At 35.7% G+C, this 27,430-nt stretch overlaps 1 protein-coding gene and 1 long non-coding RNA gene across 5 annotated transcripts in view; one reads left to right on the top strand and one right to left on the bottom strand.

Moving 5' to 3' along the window:
- LOC148594267 (uncharacterized) overlaps window positions 1-27,430 on the top strand; it is a 507,147-nt gene that overhangs the window by 360,036 nt on the left and 119,681 nt on the right. The gene's annotated exons all lie outside the window — the stretch shown is intronic.
- Window positions 1-27,430, bottom strand: part of ZDHHC14 (zDHHC palmitoyltransferase 14) — a 113,782-nt gene that overhangs the window by 10,681 nt on the left and 75,671 nt on the right. For all 4 annotated transcript variants that reach the window (XM_010221339.2, XM_010221341.2, XM_010221340.2 and 1 more), the window contains exons 4-8: window positions 15,274-15,411; window positions 10,773-10,821; window positions 5,919-6,021; window positions 3,964-4,073; window positions 263-365 (exon numbers count right to left, since the gene is read on the bottom strand). In XM_010221339.2, coding sequence (XP_010219641.1) covers window positions 263-365; window positions 3,964-4,073; window positions 5,919-6,021; window positions 10,773-10,821; window positions 15,274-15,411 — 503 coding nt within the window. The remainder of the gene's footprint in view (window positions 1-262; window positions 366-3,963; window positions 4,074-5,918; window positions 6,022-10,772; window positions 10,822-15,273; window positions 15,412-27,430) is intronic.

Raw genomic sequence — 27,430 nt, 5'->3', positions numbered from 1 at the left:
AAAATCAAAATGCCAACATATTCAATAAATCAACACCGTAGAAAAGCCTTGCTTTTTTAGAATCCATGAGCAATATGTATTACACTGTGTGAAACATACATTAAAAAAGGCCTTGATTTTTTTCATTATTGTCAATAAGCAAAGTCATTCCACCCATTGTCAGCTGTATCCAGTTAGTTATTACTTGATTAGTTCACATGAAAGTGGAGAAGGAAAACATTCACAGGGGTCTTGATGAACAATATTATGGGATGATTCCTACCATGTTGCTCTGAGACTGTGTGGCCCCATACATAGTAATGCCATTTGACGGTCCTGCTAATTGTGGTGTGTCTGGCTGTATAAATCCTCTTCTGTCAATTAAGCTGTGGAATAAAGAAAATAAGAAATATTTCCTATAAATAACTACTTCCTCTTAATAAAAGGAAAAGAGTGTAAGACGAAACAGACCTTAATTCATCATCAATTCACCTTCAAACTTGACATTTTGTGTCTATTCATCAGCACGATAATTGTTAACTACTATCCCTCCATATCATTATATATATTGCAACTTTTCTGGATTTTTGTCATAGTCAAAAGACTTAAAAGCTGAGTAGCAGATACTAAGAAAAGAAGATTCAGAAACAAAATACAAGACTCACTAGCACATTTTGAATGAATATCCACTTTAAAATGTATTTTATTATTTAGTTTTTACACCAAGACCAAAGGAAAAAAAATAATTCTTACAAGCTACTTAATAAAGAAATTTAGAGAGAAAGAGGAATGCTAATTTAGACAGTTTACCTACCAAGGTGATTACAGCTCTCTTAAGACAACATTATTCTACTGTTCTTTAGTAAAGTTATGCACTCGTAAGATGGAAGTAAGAAAATTTTATGAAAAATAAGTCGATTTGTGGAGAAATTAATAGAGAAGTAATATAACAACATAAAATAAACAGTGAATAGAACAATTTTACTCTAAATTTCAGAATCAAAAAACTCATTTTGGTTCTGCCAGCTAATAATATGTGAAACTGAACTGCAAGCTGAAATAAAGTATTCTACATGTGCATTAGCACTTTTTGCTTCTATGCAAGACAAAATTTCTCAATCATGTGTGCTTCAAATGCATTCCAAAACTTAGGTGTTCTCACTTATACTTCTATATATTTTTAATCTTAGGCCAAAAAAACTCTTCTACCTGCCATGCGAACAGTGTCGCTTCACATCTAAAAATTTTATAAACTTCACTAGGCTAAGAATGCTATAAAATTTTTGTCCCCGAATTTTTACCACAGTTTGTCAAATTTTACAAGAGCTTTTATAGTGCTTGCTTCTAAGAGATAATAACCAGAATGCCATAAAAATAACTGAGAGAGAATTAGCATAGAAATGGTTTTATTTGCTAATTTACAGGACCTCTAAATTGCCTCTTGGTCAAGATAGCCTCAATTCTTGAAGATAAGAACAGGATACATAGAAAAGACAGCATTTTCTCTCTCAAAAGAAAATGAAATTTCCACCATTCAGAGACAAATCTAAACTCTTATTACAAAGGCCTGCAGAACAGTTTTTATGTATATTCAGAACACTTAAAAAAACATTTCAGACCACAATTTCTTGTAGAAAGCACTCCTTCAAAAATCAGGTTCTTATAAAAAAGTTCATGATTTAGTACACCAAAATACTACTGTGGATCCAAATAAAGACTTGAAAGTTACTGCTGACATGTAAAATGCATTCTGAATTCACTGGCAGGTCTTTCAAAATTAAGAAACATTATCTTTCAGAGAACTGCGAAAAAAATAGATTATTTACAGAGATCCTTGGCGAATTTGCATTCTTAGACAAATGTGAACATTACGTCTTTCAAGCTCTAATTGCTGTTAGTCCATTTCACCAGAATTTAAGGAGAGAAAAAAAAAAAACTGAATAAATAGTGACTTAGCTTGCAGCTAGGATTAAGTATTTCAAAGTAATTTTATTCAAAAGCAGAAATTTAGATTAATTACATTCGGACTAGGAAACAGAGCATAATTTACAATTGCATGTTATAATTTACAATTTACAGTTGGTCACAAAATACCTCTCTGCAGAAGCTGTAAATACTTCGGCACCTATATAATTCCTGCTGCTAGATGGGATTCAGAAAAACAAAAACTACCAACTCAATCAGAACACAGGGACAAGGCCAGTCAGAATGAATAGGTCTGGTCAGAATGAATAGCCCTGACAAAGTCTGGTGTGCTGCTACTTACATCAATCTAAGTTTCTATTTCAAATATTGTGAAATCTTACATATTTCTGATAAAAATTTTTGGTTTGGAGTCAGACAAAAGACTCTGATTCAGAGCAAAGCACTGAGATTTTATGTCACATACTTCTACTGAAAGCAAAACAACAGAATTAAAGGGCTGGCCTTTAATTCACCATCCTGAAAGGCACCATCCATAATGGCAGGAAACAGTGGCACCCTTTCCCACTACAATGGTTACTGTGTTGACCTAGTATATGGAAAACATAACTCAGTTATCTCCTCCTTAGGAAAAGATGTTATCACTCTCTTGAGGTGACCTTCTACCACTCTATCAGAATTTCAAATATTCACAGTAGCAACGACAGAAATTCCATTTCTAATGAGGCACAACTGCTACATTATGGTGCTATGAAATCATTAACTCTTTCTTTCTCACTAGTTCAGATTTATGCCAACATAATTCCAAACAAAACCAAACATCCTCAACATAGGAGCATTACCACAACAACAATCTACAAGATGAAGTCACTCTCTGCAGAGGAACTGGGCCTCCATCAAACATGTATCAAACAAATCTAAGCAGTGAGCTTTGAAATAAGAACAGAAGCATACATCATACAGCGGTTTTATTACTCTGCTATAAAAGACAGGCTTCCTCTCCTGAAAAGGTTAGGCATTACTCAAAGTCGACATAAGACCAATGGCTGGCAATAAATATCCAAGATGCATCAAATGGCATTTTTATTTATTTTTTCTTTTATTTATATAAAAAAAAAGGTTATGTTAACTATTTGGCAATTTTGATTATATCATTCAAGCAATCATAGAGATACATAAAGTATATTTTAAATTAATCTGAGATTTTGATGCATCTAGTTCTATTTCTGGCTGATTTTCCTAATTAAACTATTTTGAAGCTTGCTCACTAATCCCAAGTGCAGCTCTGTTACTCTAACAGTCACACTGAAAATGTCTGATGCTGTTTGACCTGGACTAAACAAAAATGGTGTCCTAGGTCAGCTACTTCTACTATTTGGAAGCTGTCTTATATTCAAGACCTTTTAGATTAGGTATTCTATTTTTTTGAGATTATTTTTAGTCAAATATTTGTCATTTTGAATTTTTGCAATACATCCTCACAATTTCTATTCCCCGAACATCCTTTGTTTACATAATGTACTAATATGCAGGAGATATCAGCTGCTCTTTAAGCTGATTTATCATATAGAATGGAGTCAAAAGTTTCATCAGTAGGAAAGCCTACTAGAGACTTGAGCTATCTGTGGATTAAAGTAAGAGAAACATTGAGCTAAATACATTTAATTTTATGGAAAGTTTACTTATCCTAGTAAGTAAAGGATGAAGACAAATGGTGAGAAAGTTGTAGAGTGAAGGAGAGTCCTCACTCGCCCTGTAACACCTAACTACACAGATTTTTTTTATGGCCAGCAGTAGCTGCTGTGGCAAAGGTTCAAACAACAACAACAAATTTTAATTTCAGATGTTAGCTTTATGTTCACCTATGTTACAGGATATGGTCACTAACTTAGTTTAATCAAAATTTTCCAATTTGTCTGTCTAATATAGAAGAAAATTTAGTCAAAGCTCCAGGGCCAGTAAAATAAATCCTTTTATTAAGTCAAAGAAATCAGAAAGAGTATTTTTTCATTAGTAACTATTTGGCCTAATTTTTGCTAATAATCCTTTTGATACTCTTACCTTGGAGAGAGGGGCCCACAGAGAGCAGCGCAGCAATTAGTAAAGATGTTGCCGTAACTGTATGGATTATAGTTTTCTTTACCTCTTTTATTTGACCACGATCCTTTAATCTGAAGAGATATGAACAAGACACACCTCATGTAATAAAATACAGAAAAGCAATGAGGCAAATTAAGGGTTATCAAAGCTGTAATAGGCTACTTATGTCAGAGCCAGACTGGAGAAAACTAATGACTACATTCTCCTAACATCTTAGAGCTGTGGGTTATTCTGAACGGCTGTACACCAAAACCCTGGAGTACGCTCTAAAAGCACATGCTTTACCTCCATAAACTCAGAGTGCCCCTAATCTCAAAGGGTCAGCATATTTACAGAAGGAATTTCAGCATCTGAGCATGCTTTGCATAATAGGTCTGGATGTAATTGTACAAAGATTATAGCATGTTCTAGAGAAGAGGTTCAATTGTGACACACCACTAAAGCAAGCAATAGAGCACTCAAGCTGTACAAAACCACAAAACCTTTCCTTCTCCCAAATTCTCAACAGGGCTTGCGGATATCATGAAGCAATTGCAGTCTTCATTACCTTTCCACCCAAATTACGCTTTCTTTTAGCCACTCATACACTTCTTTTTGTGAGAGACTTAACAGCCACAGTAAAATGTCTGGCTGTATTGATCTAAAATATGTGTGCTTTTAAATGAAGTTATTAAGCAGTTTACTTGAAACTCACACATGTTATCGCAGTCTACTTTGACATTATTTGACAGCTTTTCAACACTCCGAGGGAGAGATTTATTTTGGGGAAAAAAAGATGGAAGCGTGAGGGTCCATCTAGAGACACAACACTGGCCTGAACCTCATAACGGAGGAACACAACCGTATCTCCTCTGTCTTACTAATGACATGAATTTCTTTAGAGTCAGGCTCCTTGCTTGGATACCTGGGCCTGAGGCACAGTCCATTCTGAGTCTATTTTGGTAAGTTTGGGGTTTTCCTCTCCTCAAGATTAATTATGAGGGATATTATGAGTATTTACATACTATAAAACATGTATGTGGCAGTGCAAGAGATGCTTTTAATTTTATCAGCCATCAAGAAATAGCTACAACAAAAAGTTAAAATCATTTTTAAATTGCAGAAAATCAGCAATCATTAGTAACTTTATTAGTACTTTAAACATGCAGTAATTTAGATTATTTGATCCAATAATCAAAAATGTTAGGATCACTGTATTTGGGTTACTCGTCAAATTCCAACAAGCACTCTATACCACTATCTAACTACCTATTTTTATTTTCTCCTTTTAGCTAGAGCACATTAAGCCTCCACATATAGTCATATTTAATTTCACACCAAAAATCAATGAAAACTTATGTGCTAAATAGGACAACTGCAGAAATGTATAAAGTTGACCTTTAAATTAAATACGTATTTCTTACTAAAGGTTATACCCCTCACACTGTCAAAGAAATTTCAAAGGAAAGATGAGATAAAACATAAAGTTTTTGTTATGAGAGGTCAACATATTTTGGAATTTTTAGAATAAGCAATTTTTGAGTCAAAGAATATTTAGGACTGCATATAAAAAAGACACTGAAAACTATTCAGCGTTTTTCTACTCGACTGAAATATATAAAATACACTTTTGGCTTGTTCTTCTTTGTCTACTCTCTGTATTTTCCTATTTCAAGACACAGGATAAATCACCATGGACACACTAGGCAACCAGGAGACCATCAAGGCAAATAAGCATGGTCCAAGAGATCGCCTCTGACATTCTGAATCAAACTTAGTCGTGTTACCTCCTCCTTTCTTACTGAGGAAATCACAAGTTATGCAGTAATAACTTCTTTAAGAATTACAGAGAAAAAAAAATGTATGCAATTAAAATTAATCATCTAGTTATCACTATTATTTGAAAACATATAGGTAGAAATATACCATGAACTTACATCTTCATTTGTTGTTTGATTGGAGCTGATCAAATAAGTGTGAAAACCTGAGAGACCAACAATGGACCATACAGAGAAAAAACACACCACAGCTTCCAGCACAGTAATTGAAAGTCAAGGAAACACAAGCGAAATTTATTATATTTAAAAACAAGTAGTTACAATCACAAAAATCACAGTTACCAACCTGTACTTCACTACTGCTTAGAAGTCCTGAGGATCCTGCAAAAGGGTCAACAGAAAAGCATTCCTATCATCAGTCAACTTTAGCGTATAGATCACTGGATAACATCTACACCAGAAACTATTTAAGGGTCTTCAGACTGAGAAAGACAAGAAACTACTGATGAGTGGTTCAGATCTTTTTAATAGCTGAACATTTCACATGTTCACCCAATATTTTTTCCACATTTTTATTAAGACAGCTACATTAATAGCAGTAAATAATACTTCTAATGGGTGAAAGGGAGAATAAACATAAGATAGGTAACCTAAGGCTAACTGAATAGTAAAAAATAGAAGAAAAATGTTTGCATAAACACTCTGTGTATAAAGGAAGTCTTGATCAAGAATAAAGTTTCTATACCTGTGCTCATACAATAACAGCAGCTGAGTAAACTTGTATCGACCAGTTATATGTATTAAGTGTTAAGACTCTTCTTTCTTTTGTTATGGAAGTTAAGCTGCTGATACCCTAACACTACCATCAATGTTACTACCCAATACAGAAGGGTATTGGTCCACGTCCAAAATCCACTTGCTTTCTCAAATCACCGTGGTAACAGGATACACTCTGCTTTGCAACTATGGGGGCACCTGCATGGCTGGATATGGTTTGGTCTGGAACTGGTAAGATGTGGTCAGAAGTCACTCTCCAGCATCTGCCCCAGAGCTCACAGCATCCTCCCTGTCCGCTGCTGCCAGCGGTCTGCAAGCAGCTAGTGGCCCTCTGGGGTGCCACGTGCCCAGAGTCCCATCTGACACGGGTGTATGTGAACCTGTGCAGCTCTTTCCTAACGGCACGCTGAACCAGCAGGCTGTCGGGAGCAGCCAAGGTTCCTGCAAAGCTGGAGCACACAGGAGGAGCGTGCCACGAAGGAAGGTGCCAGGAGAGGGAGGTGTGTGCATGTGTGCACGAGTGCACATCACCAGGACTTTGGAGGGTCGAGTTACAAGAAAGGTGCTGGGACATTTTTGCAGGTCTTCATTAATAACTCCTAAGTGTCTAGGACGGTGGTTTTACCTGTTCTACTACTGATACTCATTCTGAATGTATGGTTCACCGATTGCTGGTTAATTATATGTCATTAATAAATCAGCTAACTGCTTCAATACTGATTTGGTTAAACTACATGTGAAACTACAGATTTTCATTGCAAAAACAACCATTACATTTTCCTGTACCTTAACTTTATAGAAAAATCAAAAAAAATCACTACCAGATTGTCTAATTATGTTTAAGTCCATGTGAGCTCATGTCTTTCACTCATTTTCCCTTTTTTTGCCTTTTTCTTTTTTTCCCCCCTTTCAAGTCACCTTTACATTCTTTAGAAGAATGCCACAGAAAAGTAACTAGGCTTTCTAATTGAGGACGGTATACTAGTAAAGTCAGCCAGCATATATTGTTGCAAATTTACTAACTTTATATCCTTTCTTTAACTGTAAATTTTCACCACCTCAGTGACAAGATAGTGAAGGTACTTCTAAAACTTTATATACTCAAGCTCAAAGAGCAATTTCCTATAGAAGACTGCCTGCCCATGGTTCCATTTTTTAAACTGATATTTATAAACAACAGTCAGGAACCTGGAATACAGCTGCTTCTAATATTGTTTTTTACAATCCTTCAGTAGCATTTTTTTTCAGGGAACATGAATCAAGAGCAGAAAAGGCCTTGGTTCCTACAAAAATTATATAATAAATCAGTAAGAACAAGACAACAGGAAAAGAATAGGATAAAAATAATCTCTACGCCAACCATACGCTAACCTTTAATGAAGTCAGTTTCCAAGACAACAGCACCTCAAAATATTCCATAACAGGGACACTGTCAGCTTTAAAACACACAAATAATACACTTATCACTGAACCTATCAACAGTAAGAAAACAGGAAAGTTCCGCACCACTATATAGAGATATAGCCTAGGAAAACCATGGATGGAACTAAGCATCTTAAAATATCTTAATATAAATTAATAGTCAAGAGTCTTGTTTTGCAGTCTGCTGTGATTTAAGTAATTAGAAAATTAATAAATTACCTCTGTAATTCCCATTAACTCCCACTTCACTCAAATTCAGAGTTGTTTAGAAAAAGGATGTTTACATTTTAACCAGATCTGCTCCTACTGTAGCAGAATGACCTAGGAGCATCTCAGCAAGGTGGTCACTGCTGTGTCTCAGTTCTTCTACCAGCTACAAGGAGAATCAAACCAACAGAGATAAGAGCTTCCTCTGTCGGCCACTCAACAGTCACAGCTAAAGAAAGAGGAAGAATGGATATTCAGAAGGTGTAAGAAAGGGGAACGGCCAGAAAACATTAGGCGCAACTCAAGCTAATCCACCTAACTTTGAGAAGGCTTTGAGAAGGCTTTGAGAAAGGAGAAGCCCTAAGGAAGACTTCAGAAAAGCACTGTTTTTTGGAATCTACAACGCAGACAAAGAGGTAGAACCACCAGAGCTGAAAAGAGGAAGCTGAGGGGGGAAATGAATGTCCTGCAGCCTTGGCGTGTGACCGAGCACACCAGTAACAGCTCTTCTCACCACTGTGACACTTGAGAGGGTTCAGAACTGGAGTTTCTCCCACCACACGGTAGTGCTTACTGACAAAGAAAGGGAACTCCTCAGTTACTCGGTTCAACACCCTGTTATGGTATCACTTACCATACACACATCAAGATCCTAAGAGATGACAATATTCTCTTGGTGCCTGAGAAGACTCACTTGGACAATTCCAATTTTTTTACTTGTAGGAATTGTTACTAAGCTGTGAAATTGTCCAGTATGGCACTATGAAACCTGTCTGCTTCTGTAAAATGTGCTATTCAGCCTTTCAGATTTGTATAGGTCTGAATACAAATTATGAATAAGCAGTCTGTTTTTCTGGTACAAGGGATCCTGAAATGTCTAATCAATTACCTTTTGACTTAAGCACAACTGAAAGCTATTCTCTCTTTGAAAAAAATGAGGGACAAATCTTTGGTAAGAAATGATTATTGTTTTTTAATTGGAAGTTGTTTTTGTGCTATTTAGAATTGTGCTTTGCAAAATTACTTTCTACAAAAAAAAAAAAAAAAAAAAACTCAACTGTGGCTTTGCTTTAAAAGGGCACTTGCTTTACAACTCAGTGACTATATTTACAAACATATGTGAAGAAGCTGTATCTGCAGAATCTGACTTATAGAAAGACAACCTGGAAAGAGAACTATGTCTTCATGTACAATATAGATATAATTGTTTTAATGGGTTACTTGTCATTAAAATGAAAAGATATTTTAGAGAATGGAACTTGTCCCTTAAAAATTGTTTCTGGCATACCTTCACAAGCATTTTATCCTCTCCCCCCTCCCTTTTAAGTTGTACATCATTCTTTGCATTTATCTTCACAGACAAGAAAGGGATTTTAATGGCATTACGCTTCACAGACAATTGAGAGAGTATAAACAGTGCCATCATTCACCACATCCAGTTTTAAAACTAGTTACTGGCCTTTAATACGTGAAATACTTCAATAGAGCAACTCAGTGAGGACTGAGTTAAGTAAGTGGATGCATCAACCTTTCTATTTGAAAAATGAGAAAAAAAATGGTGACATCCCTCAGAGGACACAGAACTGGTATACATTAAAAGGGCAAGAAAACAAGCCTTAAAAAAATTCTGAAATCCATATGGAATGTTTTCCCATGATTCCATTCTAAGTAATAACAATCAATGACTGTGAAGAGGGGAAAGAAAAGTTTCTTCTTTTTAATCTTTTGTAGAAAAGAACAAACTGTATGAGGTACAATAGCCAAGCCAACCGAAGATGCTTTAGCACATGCACAGGAAAGCATTATTTTAATAGAAGCTTTTTGAAAGGTACAAGCTGCTTATCCAGATACACCATTCAAAAGATGTACATAAGTAGAAAGCTTACAGTCTATACAGTAATGTAAACTGAAAATTAAATGGAAGCTTCCCATTTTCCTTTATGTTAGCTGCTTTCAGACAGGAGCAGGAATCCTTTCCATTCTCACTGAAATATACAGAAAGCTGGTGTCAAGTAACAAAAGGAATATTATTTACAAAATAGTAGTCCTTGTGTATGCATATATTTACTTTTATGTAATCTAACAGAAGTAGACACTTGAAAATCTGATTTTCTAAAACCTGTAAATAAGTTAAATCAACATTAAGAATACTTTAAAGTATTCAGCTCTTCAAAAGCAGCTTAAGGTTTCAGTAATTTCACAGTCCAATTTTTGTATTCTGACTTGCCATTTCAGGTACTTTCTACACTTGCCAATTCAGATATGCTTACTATAGAAAGAGCAGAATAATTAAAACCCTAAATGAAACCATGGCCTGTGTGTGAGATTTATTTACAAATTCCGTCACAAATATATGGAACATATTTCCATCACACATGTATAGTACTTTTTCAAACATACTGTGCTGCTAAAGAACAGGCTAATCTGTTCCCTAACTCCAAAATTTGGTGAGAAATCCTGTTGTGATCCTGTGTGTGCAGGAAGTGATGAAGTCGTTGATGAAAGTCTCAAAAGCACACATCTAACAAGAGCAAACAACCAAAGAAAAAAGGCATCTCAGATGTTATTACACAACAAAAGCTACAAATTCTTTCAGCAAAAGGATATCTTGCAGGACTGTCCTTCAGGGCATTGAGGAACCCTGTTTGCTGTGAACCTGCAGAAAGAGAACCCAAATTACAAACTGAATATCATACTGAATTACAGGCTGTATTCACCATAGTTCACACAATTAATATTTGAATATCTACTGAATAATTGCAGAATAGTTTTACTAATGTGAATCTGAAATTATGCTGTTCAGCTGCAACAACAACCTGTAGTATATTTTCTCAGTAATACCAGATTGATGCCTGCATACTTTCCCATGAAGATCATCTCTGATTGTGCCTGTTCTTTTTAGACCTAATATAGGAAAAAAAAAACTATTTTTTCCTTAATAAATATTATTTTTCAAAAGCAACTTTTGACTTGGAAAAATTTCTGAAATTTATACTATGAACCCAGATTCTCAGCTTTCCGTTCCTTATTCTGGAAACGGCTGAAGTTCTCTAGACTAAAATTATGCTTTCACTGAATTTACATAGGTTTTTTTGTAGAGGTGCTTGTTGCCTCTGGTTGAGCTGAGAACACCTGCTAGTTGAAACAAACCCAAGAACAGTTCTAATGAATCAGAGATGGAGAAGCTTCTACTTGGGTTCTCTAGCCATGAGACATCAATCAAAAAGGGCAATTTGACAATTTGCAACTGTCTTATTGTTACACAAGGATAAGGCATACATAACTTTTATTTTATTCTATAATTTATTTAAATGCATCAGGTTGAAAGCATTTCTCACAGCAAAATTTTAAGATATCCTTAAAAAAATACACTGTTTCTCCAGACTTGTTTGGCCAATTTTACTGTTTATCATCAAAAAGGGAAAAATTACTTACCTTATTTTTCTGAGTCTCGAGATTTTTCTTTTAGAATCTCATAATTGAGTCTTACAGTCTCAAAGCACAAGATTAGTGGGACATACCCCTACTTTCTTTCTGCTTAAGATCCTTAATGGCAATGGCAGCAGGTAGGTATTATCTGCATGTCCTACTGCTGGTCACACTATTTCAATTCCCCCAGAAGGGAAAGGCTCCTCATTATAACACACAAACGAAATACTGATGCCTCCGGGTTGAATAACTGAAAGACACCAACTTCAGACTTATTTCAGCATAATATTATGTGCAAAGATTCTTAATCCTGGAGAGGGAAAGTTTCAAAGGGATGATCCAAAAGTAAGGCCTGAGAAACAGGAAGTTAAGCTACAACTCATAAATCTCAATGCCTCTTATGCTTATCAGAAATTACAAAAATGCCAGCTAACAAGATTAAATCATTACAACATTTTGTCTGTATCAAGAAATCACAGAATCACAGAATGGTTAAGGTTGGAAGGGACCTCTAGAGATCACCTAGTTCCACCTGTATGCACAAGCAGGATATATAATATAAGATATATATGAGATATATAAAAGATAAAGAATAGGTTTTCTATCAACAAGAACAAAGCCAGAGAAGGAACTTCCCTCTTAAGATGAGCTATGTAAGGTTTTGTTAATATAAATGCCTAAAGATTACTATGACTATCCCTCATCACCTTTCTAAATATCCACTGTCAGATGGCGTGAAGTCAAACACAGGAGATCCAGAATAAAATGTTGCTGACAAAGGTAATTCATCATCAAGATCTAAGAACTGGACTTGGCAACTTCATCAGAGCTTTCTCTACAATCAAGAATTTTGTCAAGATTTGTAGAAATAGAACAAATTTATTTTCCCCCTTCAGGAAAAGTAGTGAAAAACACATCACTTTTTACTATAGTCTCTTCCCATTGCCACATACAAATAATTGGGCATTTTCTTTGACAAAATATTCAACTATATAAGTGACAAAATCTTCCTCTCTCTGTAAATAAAATTCCTGTCTGAGATCAAGTTCTTTTGCAACATCATGATGCTTGTCTCCAGAATTTTCTTTGAAAATATATGTATATTCCTTCCACAGAGGTTCCAGGTTCACCATAGTCTTCCTTGCAAACATAATTATTGTAACAATATACAAATCCGGAGGTATTTTTACTGGTTACAACAACCCTATCATTGGGTGTTCTGTTTTTTTTAAAATTTTTATTTTTATTTTCCTTTTTTCTCCCCCCCCCCCCGGTCAGTATGGTATTATTTCGACTAAGGAACTATCACTAAGTGATCCTCCTTTTCATCAAACTAACACTGCATTAGAAGACATCTTAGAAAGAAAGGAAAAAAGAAAAGTATCTTTGCAGCTGAATGACTTTCAAAACACTAGACGAGAGTCCTAAGATTAGGACTGAGACTTGATTAGGACCTAAATCTTGATTAGGACCTAACTAAGTTAGGTTAGGTCCTAACATTAGGACTGAGGCAGCCTGCTCACAGACACACCAGCGCAACACACTCTATGCCCATTGCAAAGATCCTTGCCTAACAGTAAACAGCAGCTGAATAACCTCAGGGCTGCAAAATAAAGCAAAATCAGCTGAGGGAAAAGTGGGGAGAAAAAAAAAAAAAAAAAAAAAAAAAAAGTGAACAGGAAGAGCACCAGAAGAATGCTGGGCACAGAAAGAATGGAGTTCAGACTGATTAAGCATGTAGGGAACTCTTTTTGTTCGCAATCAAGAATGCAGTAGATAAATCTGAAAGCCAAACTTAAATTTCAAATGTAGCAAACATGAGTGAGCAAACAGCACAAGAACTGCTCAATGTTCGTACCTGCTCCCATTGCCTTTAAAGACCAAGCAATCCTCAGAACTGTAGAGGTTTTTCTGACTCACGTAATGGAGAGAAAACTTTACAGCCAAAATCTTTTACAGGTGATATACTTTAAAAAGTCAGCATTTAACATTTATTACCTGCAACACCTATACCTAAAGCATTTCTCAAACACAACAGGAAATAATCCATTTCTCTGACCTTTACCTAAAGCTCACTTTGAATTAGATATGCACTTCTAATTGGTCAACATTATAAAGGTAAGATACACTGGATAAATTCACTTGGCATACAGAACATGAAATGCTAGGAAAATTTTAGTAATTTAAATACTTAGAAGTGGGAAAAAGCACCGTCATTTTTGTGAAATAAAGGTAAATTAGCTTCAACAACAAAAGCCTTGTCAGAGCAATTACTTTTTCCACTACTGAATTCTAGCAGGCAAAACCACAGTTAAAAGCATGCCTCCTCCTTAAAAGTTATGCATGTGTGTGCTCAGGTATATCCAAATAAAATTCAAGGATTTAAATATTACTGGCAAGCATTCTCTTTCTAATAATTACTTTTTCCTTTTTAAAGTACATGTACATCTTTCCTCTGCTATTGCAACTACTACTAGAATTGCTGTATCTGTCAGTGAGGACAACTTGCTGCTCAAGAACCACACTGAATTGAAGTGTCCCTAGCTCTGGTCTCAAATGCAAGCTACAGGAGCACTGTGGAGTGTCACCTTATCCTTCTGCTGTGAAGCACAAGCGAGAGGAGTTCTGCCTTTCAAAATACAAATTTTCATCCCCACACCCAGTAAATAACTTAAGAAACTGAGCACAATCTGGCATATGTTTTCTTAGATGATTTTTAAGCACTGTCATTATGAAGCTAGCTTTCTAAATGTATTATAAAATAAACAGGACTTTGTTTCTATCAGGTTTCCATTGTAACAAGGAACATAAAGCAGCAAAAAGATCGTATTTCAAAAATGTTTTAAAAAATTCTGTTCAAGAGGACACACCCCATACACTTAGTAAAAAAAAAAAAAAGATACAGCATTCTTAAATTTCCTAATGAAAGTGGGTTAAAAAAAATCCAGAATACAAAACAGGTCTTTGAAGACAGCTCATATAGTCTATCACCACAAACTGGAATAATAACAACATGCAGAAGCTAAGACAATTTGTTATGTGTGTGAGGAAAAAAAAAAGAAAAGAAAGAAAATAAGAAAGCTTTGAAAAAAAAATCCTTAAACCCAATCCCAAATACAAATAAAAATCTGCCTCAATCATGAATGTTCATCTTCCAACATTCACTATATTATAAATCGATCATTTCCAGAATGTCTATGCAAATGAAAGTTGCTTATGTCAAAAACAGGATAGAGGAAGATGTAAAACTAAACAGGAGAACAAGAGAAGCTGCAAAATAGCTCAAATTATTAGTTTCTAAGTCACCTTTTTTGGATGAATAGCAAGTGACCAAAGATTACTGTTGAGAAAGCACACACAGTTGTTTTGAGGGGGAAATGCTACTAACTCTACGATGGGATGTAAAATGTGTGTGCTGTTTTTGCAAAACAGCTGTCCACAAAGGCACCAAAAAAAAAAAAAAAAACACTAATAAAGCCTGTGCTGCATCAATGACTACCATGCTCAGGGTCTACTACAGACCCTGAATGGGAGTCACTGGAGACTGTGACGCTTCAGAGAAAAGGCAAATAAATAAATAAATAAATAAACAAGCCCTGAATGATCAAAAGATTAACTTAAAAATAAAAAACTCAAGCAAATGGCTACATACGTAATCTGATTTCACCAGCATACTTACGAAGGATGACGTGGGTGATAACGAATGCAAATATAAAGACTGTCAGAAAGGACAGAGATAAAATAAACATATAAAAAAATCTGTAGTTTCTTTTCCCCACACAGTTGCCTACCCAGGGACAGTGGTGATCAAACCGTTCTGAAATGAGAGGCAGAAGAAAAAAAAATGGAAAACAATTAATAGAATGTTGTTTTATTTGAAAAAAAAGCTCTCTGAATACTATATTAGAACTCAGGCCACAAAGAAATCTCATTTAAAAAAGAAAAAATAGAAATGAAAAAACAAATATTTTAATGAAACTTTACATTTTTTAAAGAAAAAGTATGGCTGAGGCGAGCTTCTGTTAAACTAACAATATTATGATGATAAATTGCACAGTTTGACCGATAAGTGTATATTTTCCAGCAGCATATGTCACAGTATCAATTAAAATGTAAGGATTGTTTTTTCCAATGACTTTTCTACTCAAAATTGGAGGTTTTGATTTTTTTTTCTTTTTTTCTTCATATTTCATGATCATACCTTTAAAGGTTTATACCCACCATTATATCACTCATCAATTACGGCACACTTTCTCCCTTTTCTTTTAGTATTGTTCAAATATTATCCATTTCAGACCTCCCAATTTCCCACTTAGAATTGACATTGCCATACAAAACTGTTCAAAGTTGTAGAACCAAAACCACAACATTTTCACTGATTATGATTTAGATTGTCTGGTAAAATCCACTTTCTCCTTTAGCTTAATATTTTTTTTTAAAATTAGATGTTTTGCTTTTTAATCACTTGTTTTATCTTTGTGAACACCATATGGCACAAGTTGGTCTGTCACCCCGTGTATCACGTGGGCTCCCTCTTTTCCGTACTACACCAAGCCCTTTCCCTTTATTTCTCTGAGAGATTAACTCATTAGTGAGTCAGAAAAAGGCCAGGGCAGCTGAGAAACTGGCCTCCAGAACATCAGGGAAATGCCCCAGCGTTGGCAAATGTCACAGGGAATAGTTAATCCAGCTGCTTGTGCAGGTCTCCCCATGCAACCTGGAACCTCCCAGTTCCAATACATCGGGTAACGAAAACAGAATGATTGTCAGGAAACAAAACAGCATTTCGTAACTTTGCTTTGGAGAGATTACATGACATAGTAACAGAATTTTAAATTTTTAATCAAATCCAAGATTATAACATAAGACAGATGCTCTCATGCTGAATCCCTCTCACTCTCTGATCCTTGTCCAAATCTTGTTTTGTTTTCTCTGACTTTTATGCCTCCATTGACGTATGATATCACTCTATTTGTAATTGCACAGGAAAGGCAAGCTACAAATTTGAAGTCCTTAAGCTCTGTGTTAAAAAGGCACATCTGTTCAAACAGACTAGTTTATTTTAGCTATGGTTTTATGTTAAAGACCTACATGAGAGGTTTTCCTTGAAGGATGTGTTTAGGATTATCTTCATTAACAACAGCAACAAAGTCAAAACAACATGCACTATAGATTTCTGAGTTCACTAGACTTTCAGAGATTTTTTTTTTAAACTAGTTTTGTGTGACAGCTGTTTGAACCACATGTTTTTGCCATAAATCTGTTTCAAATTTCAACAGGGCTATTCAAGGTGAAGTTATTGAATGTTCTTAGGGCAAAGCTTCAAAAATACTTTAATTTGTTGAGTATTGCTATGAATACTAAGTACCTCAAGTACTAAAAAGGGTAGACACTATCACCTTTACCTCAATGCAATATAGTAGTATTCCCAAAGCAACCACACACTGAACCTGGACAGTTCTATTTTTAAAATCTGTGCTTCTGCATGAGTCCTAATGCTCTGATAAACACTTCATTTAATAGTATCTAGTGCAGTACATTTAGTGCAAGTAGTACCACAAAGGAAAATCAAGTTAAAAAGCATTTTAAAAGCATAGTCCTAAAGGTCTTTTTGTACCCTATTGCTTCAGAAAAAAACAATCATGATGTGTCTTTGGAAGAAGAATCTAAAATATATATATTAATTCTCTTTTATGCTGAAACAGTAGGAACCAACAAGTTTACTAGTATAAATCCCAGTTTCTAGCCATGATGATATTCAGATGTATGTAGGGTGGACATATAAATGGACATAAACACATTCCATACTGCAAACTACCTTGATAACTCCTTTCCATTTCTGCCTTCAGACTTTCCGGTAAGTTGAAAGGTTCTGTTTTTACAATAATAGCCTAACTAATCACTGTGAAAATAACTATTTATGATGTTAATAAAGCAGAATAGGTCAGAACATATTAGTTGAATAAGAAAAGCTTTTTATTAAAGTGTTCAAATTGAACCAAATTATTACAATTAGTATTATGAACAAAAAAAAATGGGTTTTATCTTTCTCAACAACAGTCACAAAAAAATGCAGAATGGCTGAGGTCAGTGGGACCTTTAGAGACCATTCAGTCCAACCCCCCTGCTCAAGCAGTGTCACCTAGAGCAGGTGACCCATGACTGTGTCCACTCAGGTTTTCAGGAGATACCATAACCTCTCTGGGCAGCCTGTGCTCTGTTGCCCTGCCGGTACTTTTTTTTTTTTTTTTTTTTCTGTAAATACAGACAATTTCTCATGTTTCTGTTCAGGGCCATTGCCTCTCACGCTGTCACTAGGCACCTCTGAAAAGAGCCTGTTTCTATCTTCACTATACTCTCCCTTCAAATATTTATACACACGGACACAATCCTCCTGGCGCCTCCTCTTCTCTAGGCTGAGCAATCCCAGCTCTACAGATACAGAGCATTACAAATAATAAAAAGCTCTAAATATACAAAGGGATTTGACATGAATGCTATGTGCCACAAAATAGTACATTAAATAGTAACGGATTATTCTACTCAGCTGAACACAAACACGTACATGCAAGTTAAAGATAATAGCCACATTATATGCCAGACAAGGCTCACTTTGCCTGGTGCTTGAACAAAGTGCCAGAGAGACACCAGGCACTCAAATAGCTGCTTGTAGGTTTTTTTTTTTTTTTTTTTCCCCACCCCCGGAAATGTTTTTGACCTGTTCATTCAGCCTCTAGGTGAAAAAATCCATTCCATCAAATTCCATAATGATTACTGGAAGGTCTAAAGAATCCTCAGGAATTAACGGCATTTTTTTTTATTTATGTATTTATTTTGCAAAGTAAAGGGATTTTGAACTTAAAACACCTATCATCTTAGAGTTTTTGAACCACTCTGCTTAGCTATTAATGCAAGAGAAGAGTCAACAGTCAATGCGAAAATTAGCAAACATATACTAAGCAGAAACTTCTAGCACTATCAAAAAATACATATTGCCTCTCTTTAGAGCTCTTTCTTCTTTCTTATAGTATCTCATAGCTTAATAAGTATTAATGAAGAAATAACAAATTATATTAACTTTCATCCTCAACAGTCCAGAAACCTGCAAACCAAACCATCATCAGTTGGGTAAAACAATGTTTGCCTAACATTTTTGCTTGTTTTGGATCATTCTGGCAGAAGAATTAGGATTTACCTTCCTTGAAAAAGAATAATACTGAGAGAAAATGGGAATTCTGGCCTAATGAACTTAAAATGCAATGCAAATATAAATGCAATGACATGTGTTATGAAGAGTCACAAACTGTCTGAAGGTGGTGGCTGGAAATTTGGTTTAAATTCACAGTGTTTCCTACCATAGCTAATGTGATATTTATGTCAAAGTTATTGCAAAAATCTTTGCAGCAAATGAGAGAATCAAAATGTTTGCAATAAAAATAGTTGTTGGTAAGATGTATATTAGAACTCCTAATGTGGGAGGAAGGAAGATACAAGGCCTGGAAAGTTTGTCTATGGAAGCATTCCAGGAACAGAGAAGTTAGGACAGATCCTCCTCCTGCACTCTGACTTTCACACAAAATAAGGCAGGCATTTGCTTCAGGACATGGTATAACAGCTATATCAACACTTAATAACAAACTACTGTTGAAAGGGATGGCCCTGTTCCCCCCTTTTAGCATCCTGTGAGCAGCCTCTTCCCTGTGTGTTTATGGCCCTCCTTCCTTGGGCTATGACTAGTGCTCATCTTCTCCTTAGGGAGGTGGTTCAGTGAGGCAGAGTAACTGAAAACTGGGTTAATTTTCTATTGCTTAGTTCCACAAACCAGCTCATCAAAATACTGAACACCAAAGCTGGCACAAAGTGCAGCAGGGAGAATATGCTGCCCAAGAAGAGATCAAATAACCCCTTCAGAGACAGCTATGCATTAAATTAGCTTAGTTATAACACCAACCGCACTACCGGTTAAAATGGATCAGGAAATCCAGTTTTGACTAATTCTGAAGAGCCTAAGAACAAAAGTAGAATAAAAGGGACTGAGAAAATATATGAACACTTTATCAGGTGAAGTATCAATGAAAAAAACAAGTATATGGAGACTAGAAATGCTGCTGCAACGATCACACAAAAACAAAGAGGTAAGAAGCCTCAAGCGACATCAGGAAGGCTCCAATACTGTTCATTATACTATTTTTTTCCTAAGACATCAATAGCTTAGAATTTGGGTAATAGCTTCTGCATACAATCAGTACCCGCATACCCAAAACTGTGGGAAGGTTTACTGAGGCAATCTGTCAACTGGTAGTGAAAAATGTCGTGAGCTGACTTTCCTTCACCCCTCTTTACCTCACCTAAGCTGTTTATGAGGCAAGTCAGTTAACTAGTAAACTAACCTGGCAGAGGAGAGAGAGGGAAAAAAAAAAAGGAAAAAAGGAAGAATAAAGGGAATTAAGGCTGCTCAGGAAGCAAGGTAGCTTACCAAGGGCTATGTGTTATCCAGGGCTGTTTGAATCAGCACGGAGGAGGGAACCACACAAGTGGGAATGAAGGGGAGGAACTTAGCAGACCATCCCTTTGGAAGCCATAAGCTGCCAGCATGACTAAGCAGTCCAACTAAAGCTCACCTAATAATATGTGCTAACGGGATAACAGAAGCTCATACAAGTTATACCATACTTTGGATATTCCTCTTTCTTTTTCCTCCCCCTGAAATATTCACATTTGCAAACTTGCTTAAGAAATGTTAACTGCTGGCTATCTCAAATAAAAACAGAAATGAGAACAGTTCTTATTTTATAAGCAATGTCAAGTTTGGGCTTTACAGAAGCAGAGTGTTTCTTCACAAGGCCCACTGAAATATGTTCCATGCTGCTTGGGACTAGAGAGACAAATAACTGCTTTCCATAGCCCAGCAAGCAGACTCTTTAAATCCTTAAACACTTCTCTTCCATTTTTGAATGACTGCACACAAGGAAACCATGTGCAAAATGACCCTAAGGATTTTTTTCTGAATGTTTTAAATTCAGTAAAGTTCTATCACATGGAAGAACAAAAAAGTGCTTTTACATGGAACATTTGTAGGCCAGCTTGGTCCTTCAGCTTGCAGCCTTTCTTCTGTGTAATGCCTTCTGACCTTAACAGCACTTATTATTATTTATGAACTGCTGCTTTTTGTCTCTGCTTGACTGAATTGCTACCAGCCAACGTACGTTTTCTAAGGCTTAGCGTGAAGGCAGGTCTCAATAAGACACAAAGTCTACAGGTACAAAAGCATGTAGGTCACATGCACACTAGCAGATTCTAATGCACACAAGTTAAAATTTCTTTCCTTATTCTTTCATCTCGTTCAAGTAAAGCATTGTACGGCAAAGACATACACCTAAGACATTCAGTGAATATTTAATAATTTTAATTATTATAATTATAATTGTAATAGTTTAATGATTTTAATATTTAATACTTGAGTTCTATTTAATGCATGAAAATCTAGGATTTTGAAGAGTCGACAGTCTACTTTTCAAACTAGGCAACAGTCAAAATTGCTCACATCACTCAAATAATTGGGCCACATTAATCCAAATTACCTCAGAGGTACTACCAGGCCTTTGTTCTGCACACACTGGGCAGTTATGCAGCGATCGCCGACATCTGCACATATTTACAATAATGACAATTACAGCTTTTTGTAGGATCATGACATCATGATATGACTATAGCTATTTCAGCTTCTTGACGTGCTCTTTTGTATAGCAAAGCTTACTTTCTGAATCTGGTTGCTATTAAAATGGAAAAGTAAACGAGGTTTTTATACTTTCCTATACAGGATATGTACTTTTTATTTCAGAAACTGTTTATTCTGTTCTAAAATACAGTAGCTCAAACCTAACAGAACCTAACGAAACTCATGCTCAGATGCTTTGTTCCATTTACTTAAAAATCATCACTTAGACAAAAATTATTCATCTTAACAAAATTGATGGGACTTGCCCTCCACTGTCAACAGCAATCTAAAAATATAGATCAATATGTATATCTTGGCACACATCACATCCACCTGTGTGGTAGTCATTCTCCTGACAATGCCTCTGATGTTATTTTCTGGAATGAAATCAGAGTGGAAATTTATAAAGAAAATTAGTCAATAATAAAACAACAAAGAACTGATTGAGAACTGCATTTATATGCACTCTTACGTTATTTCGGAACATCTGCTAGAGACAATGCACAATAGGTCATTTAAAGCACCAAACTTGAGCACTTTTGTACTCTTACCCCAAATTGAAACACTACAAGAAAACAAAATAGAATAGAATGAGCCTTTTAGGCTCAGGTTTACCTTCAGGAAATACATATTATCAAAAATTTCTTCCAGATTACATCCTAGGCACTAAACTAATCTCTACATTGTGATGTAAAGTGAGACAGTAATGTAACTTTGTGAAAAGCAGGCCTCTAATTAATGAGATAAATCAGTAATGTGGGTGGACAGCTACACCACAAAGTCACTGAGAAAAGCAAACACAAGGGATACGCAGGCATTTTACTTTCCAGATCATTTAAATACTATCCCAGAAAGCCAAGTTGTTTATATGGGTATTTAAAAAAAAAAACACTGCCAAGAAGCTGCAAAGTCAACTTCTTACATGCTAATCAGCTCCAATAGTGGCAAACACATGTTATTCACAAAAGGGAAATAAACACGCTTAATTTTGTTAATAAAAATAGCAATTGATTTATTAGAAAAACATCCAGTCATTGCCCTAGGATATTTCAGAGTAATTAGACTATATCACCACATAGCTCACTTCAGTGCTACCTCCAATAATAAATATTGACTAATTAACAATAAATCCCTTTGCCTGCAAGCACATTAACGGTGACATTTTCAAAGGCACCAGTGGCAATTAAGAATGGATGCTATTTGAAAAATAATCAGAGTGCATGGGAAAGGACCTCACTGCTTCACATTCTCTCCTTTACATACACAATCTTGTAAATAAAAGGCAGTATTCACTGCTTCCTGAGGGAAGTTTGGTATCCTTACCATACAGCTATCAGTCTCCACCAAGTTCAGGGCTTTGTTCTTTCTTGCTCTCTACAAAACACAACTTTTATCTCTGCCTTTGAATTCCTTAACCATCTTTCAATTGTTATTGCTTCAAATGTAAATATTTGTTTACTTAGGTTCCTAAAAATATTTGCATTTTCCTTAGTAGCTTCACATCCTGGGGTATTTAGACCATCTCTGCTTTTTCTTCCACAGACAGGACAACACATAAGTTGTGATCCTTCTCTCAAGAAACCTGCAATACACATTGTTTTTCAACAGGCTTCCTGCAATGTTTTCTAATGCTTGGACTACAAAATTTGAGAAACATGCCATTCTCCCTGTATTTCTAAAGTATGTGCTACCGCATATAAATTGCATAACCATTGACGAATGATTGGTCACTTCTCTATGTGCTGGTATGTACTTCTGGTATTGTCTGCAGTGCACCTGCAACAGAAAGAGCCAAAACTGACTCCCATCTGTGAAAACCGAAAAGAAAAAGTAGACCTAACAGTTGACCACCTTATAGACTCAACTGTTGAGCTAAAGAGTAACTGTATGCACTTCATTATTGTACTCACTTCCTATTAGCAATTCATAACTTTTCTAGCTAAGATCAGGAAATGTAAGGAGAGAAACAGTTGAAGGTCAGGAAAAGGAAACTGAAAGCAAAACATGAGATAATAGAGTGATGAAGGAAGAGTGCTACAGAACAGAATTAAAACCAAGCCAGGTTGTGACATCAAGGAAAATGCACACTGGTTATACAATACCAGGAAGCTTAGGGTAAATTACTCTCAGGCATAGTGTTGATGTTAAAAACCAAGCCGTTACAAAGCCAACACTTGGCCTATTTGAACTATCTCACATTTTCCAAGCCAGAAGATGGTGGCATCTAAAATGACAGCCCTTGGGAAAAGCTTCTCTCTGAACACACTAGCCCCTTATCTTCCACCAGTGACGCACTGTATGTTTAAATAACTAATTCTGCATTTTAAGAAAATAAATTTACAGCAGTGGTGCCTAATCTGGGAAACTACTTTTTTAAACAGGAATGTTTTTATCTGAATTCTGCTGCTTGGTATACTGCTGGTAAATGACACAGTATATTTTCAAAACAGTAAATCAACCTAATTGAGTCCGGGTCAGAAACAAACTACTGTGTCTGTGACTGCCTGGGAGAAATCCTTTATGGAAGCAGTGATTTAAACAGAAAAGGGGGTGTCTACTGATTTCTAATACTGCATGTTTTCCAGTTTTGTTTTTCTTTAAACCGCACAGTTTGTTCTTGCTTATCTCAAATTCACTGCTTTTCACTGCTTTCTCTTAAGCGATTAGAGTCATCAAAACACGAAATATCCTCAATATCCTGGACAAACCTGCACTATACTTTTATATTCTTTATCAGAGAATTGTTCCTACATTCAAGGACGTCACTATATAATGGTCTAGTGTTACCTTTCCAGTTCTGGACTAAAAATGATAATTTCTTTGCCAATGATGTAGGTATTTGTATTTTCATATTTGGGGGTTTGTTTGTTTGTTTTCTTTCTTTTATTTTTTCCCTCCTCTTCATTAAAGGGCCACCAGTTTGACTACGTTACAACTTAGTGTAAACAAATCTGATTTTGTTTCTTCCCCATCCTCAGGGAACTATATCTTATTACCTTTCCCAGGATGTTCTCTCTCTTATGGCTAGCTACTGTCTAAGATAGATATGAGTTAATGAAAATAGAAAGCAGCATTTCACTTATATCACTATCCCAAAAAGCAACATATGTAATTTTACAGCTGGATATAAAGAATTAGTACAGAATGTTAACCATATACAATATGGTCTTAAAGAAAAAAAAAAGTGAGAGAAAAGAAATGAAGGTCAAAAAGTATTCACAATGTAAAGTATTCACAATGTTGCAACTTTCTAGACTCATCTCCTTCCTTTACATCCTTTATATCTTCTACTTGAAAAGCAAAAATAAATTAAAAAAAAGAACACTCAGAACAATAACCCCTCTCCCCACCAAATCCCGACCCTTACTCCCATGTTTAGGATCCACAGAGAAATGAAAATCAGATATACAAATTAGAAGAATATTACCTCCCACTGAGAAAAAAAAAATCAACAGAAAATGCCAGTGTGACACACAGTCTTTTAGCACTATGTGGCATCCTGTTTTCCCATCTGAAAAAGGTTATGTTAGGCATAAAGGCGGCCAAGTAGGATCCATCATGGGCTACTGAAACGGAATAACCCTCCAGGGTACAGGAAAGCCTAGGCTGCAAATTTCCGAGAGCGTGAGAATATTCTGCAGGAAGTATCATTGCATGCTTGCTCTCTTCTTCTGTTCTTCCCTAGGGATCCACGCTGAGAATGGCTGGAAATAGGCTACTGCACTAAGCAAAACTTAAGACTATCCATTCTCGTGTTCATCTAGGAGCTTGGAAATATCTAGCTGATTTCTTAGCAAACCTTATTAAATATTAACACATTTCACAGTTATTCTGTGACAACCAACTTCAAAATTTTGAAGGTTTCAATCCTCTGTGAAAAAATCATCTGTATTGAAAGAAACACAGTTGAGCATCAAGAGAGATCTTTGTTTAACAATCACGTACAGATTTAAGATGCACAGATTTGACAGAAATAAAAAGGTTGTGTTCCTTTAGGTTAATGTATGTGGTGTCTCTCCTTCCATCACGCTAAATTTTTGCCGTAGTCTGGGATGGGCTAATTTGCTTGGCAGGCAAAGATGAGGCCTATCAATGCAAGGGAGTCTTCAGACTTCAGGCTTAGTGGACTAAGCTGATTTACTGCTTGCTAATAATTATTTAGCATTTCTACTTAGTCATTCTGTACAGTATTTAAATAAATTGTTCAGACGTAGCCAATTGAATCGTGTTTACTTTAATTTTCTTGTGGAAAGCAAACAAGAATAAAATTATTTATCAAAACAAAATAAAAAAGGAAATGAGACAGTCAATGCTGAAACAAATGATCAAGAAATGTCATTTCCAGACAGAGTCCAGCCTCTGGCTTTTTAATAGCATCGTATACTGCAATCAAAATCTTTTGCCAAAACGCAGCAACAACCAAACTAAGTTGACTGCTGAATTATTTTTATGTATGTATGAATTATTTTTTATGTATGTATGTGTGTATACACACAAATTTTACTTTAGTTCTTCTATTTACTATATTTACATTATTTTATGTTTTTAAAGCAGACATATGGCACACAGAAAGCCCTTGAGCAGCTAACTTCCACCTGACATTCAGAAAGACAGTTAAAGAAAGCAAGTCAGGAACCCATCCAAGATCTTTACCTCAGGGAACACTTATTTGACCAAACCTTTGAAGGCATAAACGCAACAGAACACATCAGCACAAAAATCTAGATTTTTCTAGATACTCTATGAAGGTATTGCAAAGCTAGCCGCATTTGCGCTACTACTACTTCCTATTTTCAGGAAATACTGTAGGTGACATTCCGTATAATATTAGTGAAGAAATAGAAAACATAACCCAGATCAAGAAGTAATAGATAATGTTTACTGGCCAACTAAAAAGTTAGGATTAAGTAAAATGGAAAATAATACACAAAAGCATTTTTGTATCTACTATTTTTTTTAGATGCTAAGTATGTTTTAGAGTAAAAATGCATCAAAAGAAAATATCGAATAAAACACCTCTCTCTCACCCTATAGTCATTTTGCTTAGAAACATGAAATTCTTTTAGGAAAGAAAGCAAGAAAGCATATTGGCTTTTCTGTGCAGGGAATGCTGGTTTGAAGAAAGATTCCATTCCTGTATGATACAATTCCGTAGTTGATTTTTAATTATCCAGCAAATGCTTCAGGAACTAGCTACATGGCAAAAAGGAGTTCACACAGAATCCCAGAATGGCTGAGGTTGGAAGGGACTTCAGTCCAACCCCCCTGCTCCAGCAGGGACACCCAGAGCAGGTGACATAGGGTGGCATCCAGGCGGGTTTGGAAGATCTCCAGAGGAGACAGCACAGCCTCTCTGGGCAGCCTGTTCATGAGTTGCAATATTAAATTACTTAAATGTCTACACATCTGTGAAGTAAGAAAGTTTTTGCATTGGTTTAGTTACATTAACAGGGAACTAGCAAATTGCAGTGATACAAGAAAACTCAAAGCTAAGTAAGACTAAACCTAAATTAAGCAAAAGCATCATCATAGAGACAAGCCTGTCTCTTAAATGGAGAGGCAGATGAGTAATACATAGTCTGATCAAGTGTGCACTCTCAGACTGCAGTTTTCACAAGTGCCTGAACCATCCGCTTCTTCTGAGATTTTTTTTTACAGGAAATTAGTTACTAATATTAGTAAGTTTCATATTTTGCATGAAAAGCACATGCATATTTATATGAGAAATATCTGTAGCTAATCAGGAAATGACAGTACTATGCCCTGTACCCCGAAGTCGTCACAATTGAGGAGCAAACTGCAGACAATTCATTCCAATAAATGGATGAAATATGAAAAAAAAAACTTCAAATCATAATTGCATAAGACAAAAAAAAGATCTCATAGCCATTTTATGAGCAGAAGAGTAATCTTTTTGATACAATTATCATTTAAGGAATTTGCTCATCTGTCCTCTTCTGAAATACATTCATAGTGTCACATCTGTTTGTCCAACATAAACAAAATACAGAGGTTTTTCCTGAGTTTGTCCTGCCCCCCATCACTAATCAGACGTTTTGCACAGTAGGTTTCTAAAATATAGCACAAAAAGAACATTATCAGATTATAGAATAACCTG

Source organism: Tinamus guttatus, unplaced genomic scaffold (assembly GCF_059628265.1).
Source record: "Tinamus guttatus ecotype Peru unplaced genomic scaffold, ASM5962826v1 Tinamus_guttatus_pri_ptg000264l, whole genome shotgun sequence".
In the NCBI taxonomy this organism is placed as follows: domain Eukaryota; kingdom Metazoa; phylum Chordata; class Aves; order Tinamiformes; family Tinamidae; genus Tinamus; species Tinamus guttatus.
This window is presented reverse-complemented; position numbering and strand designations above follow the sequence as displayed.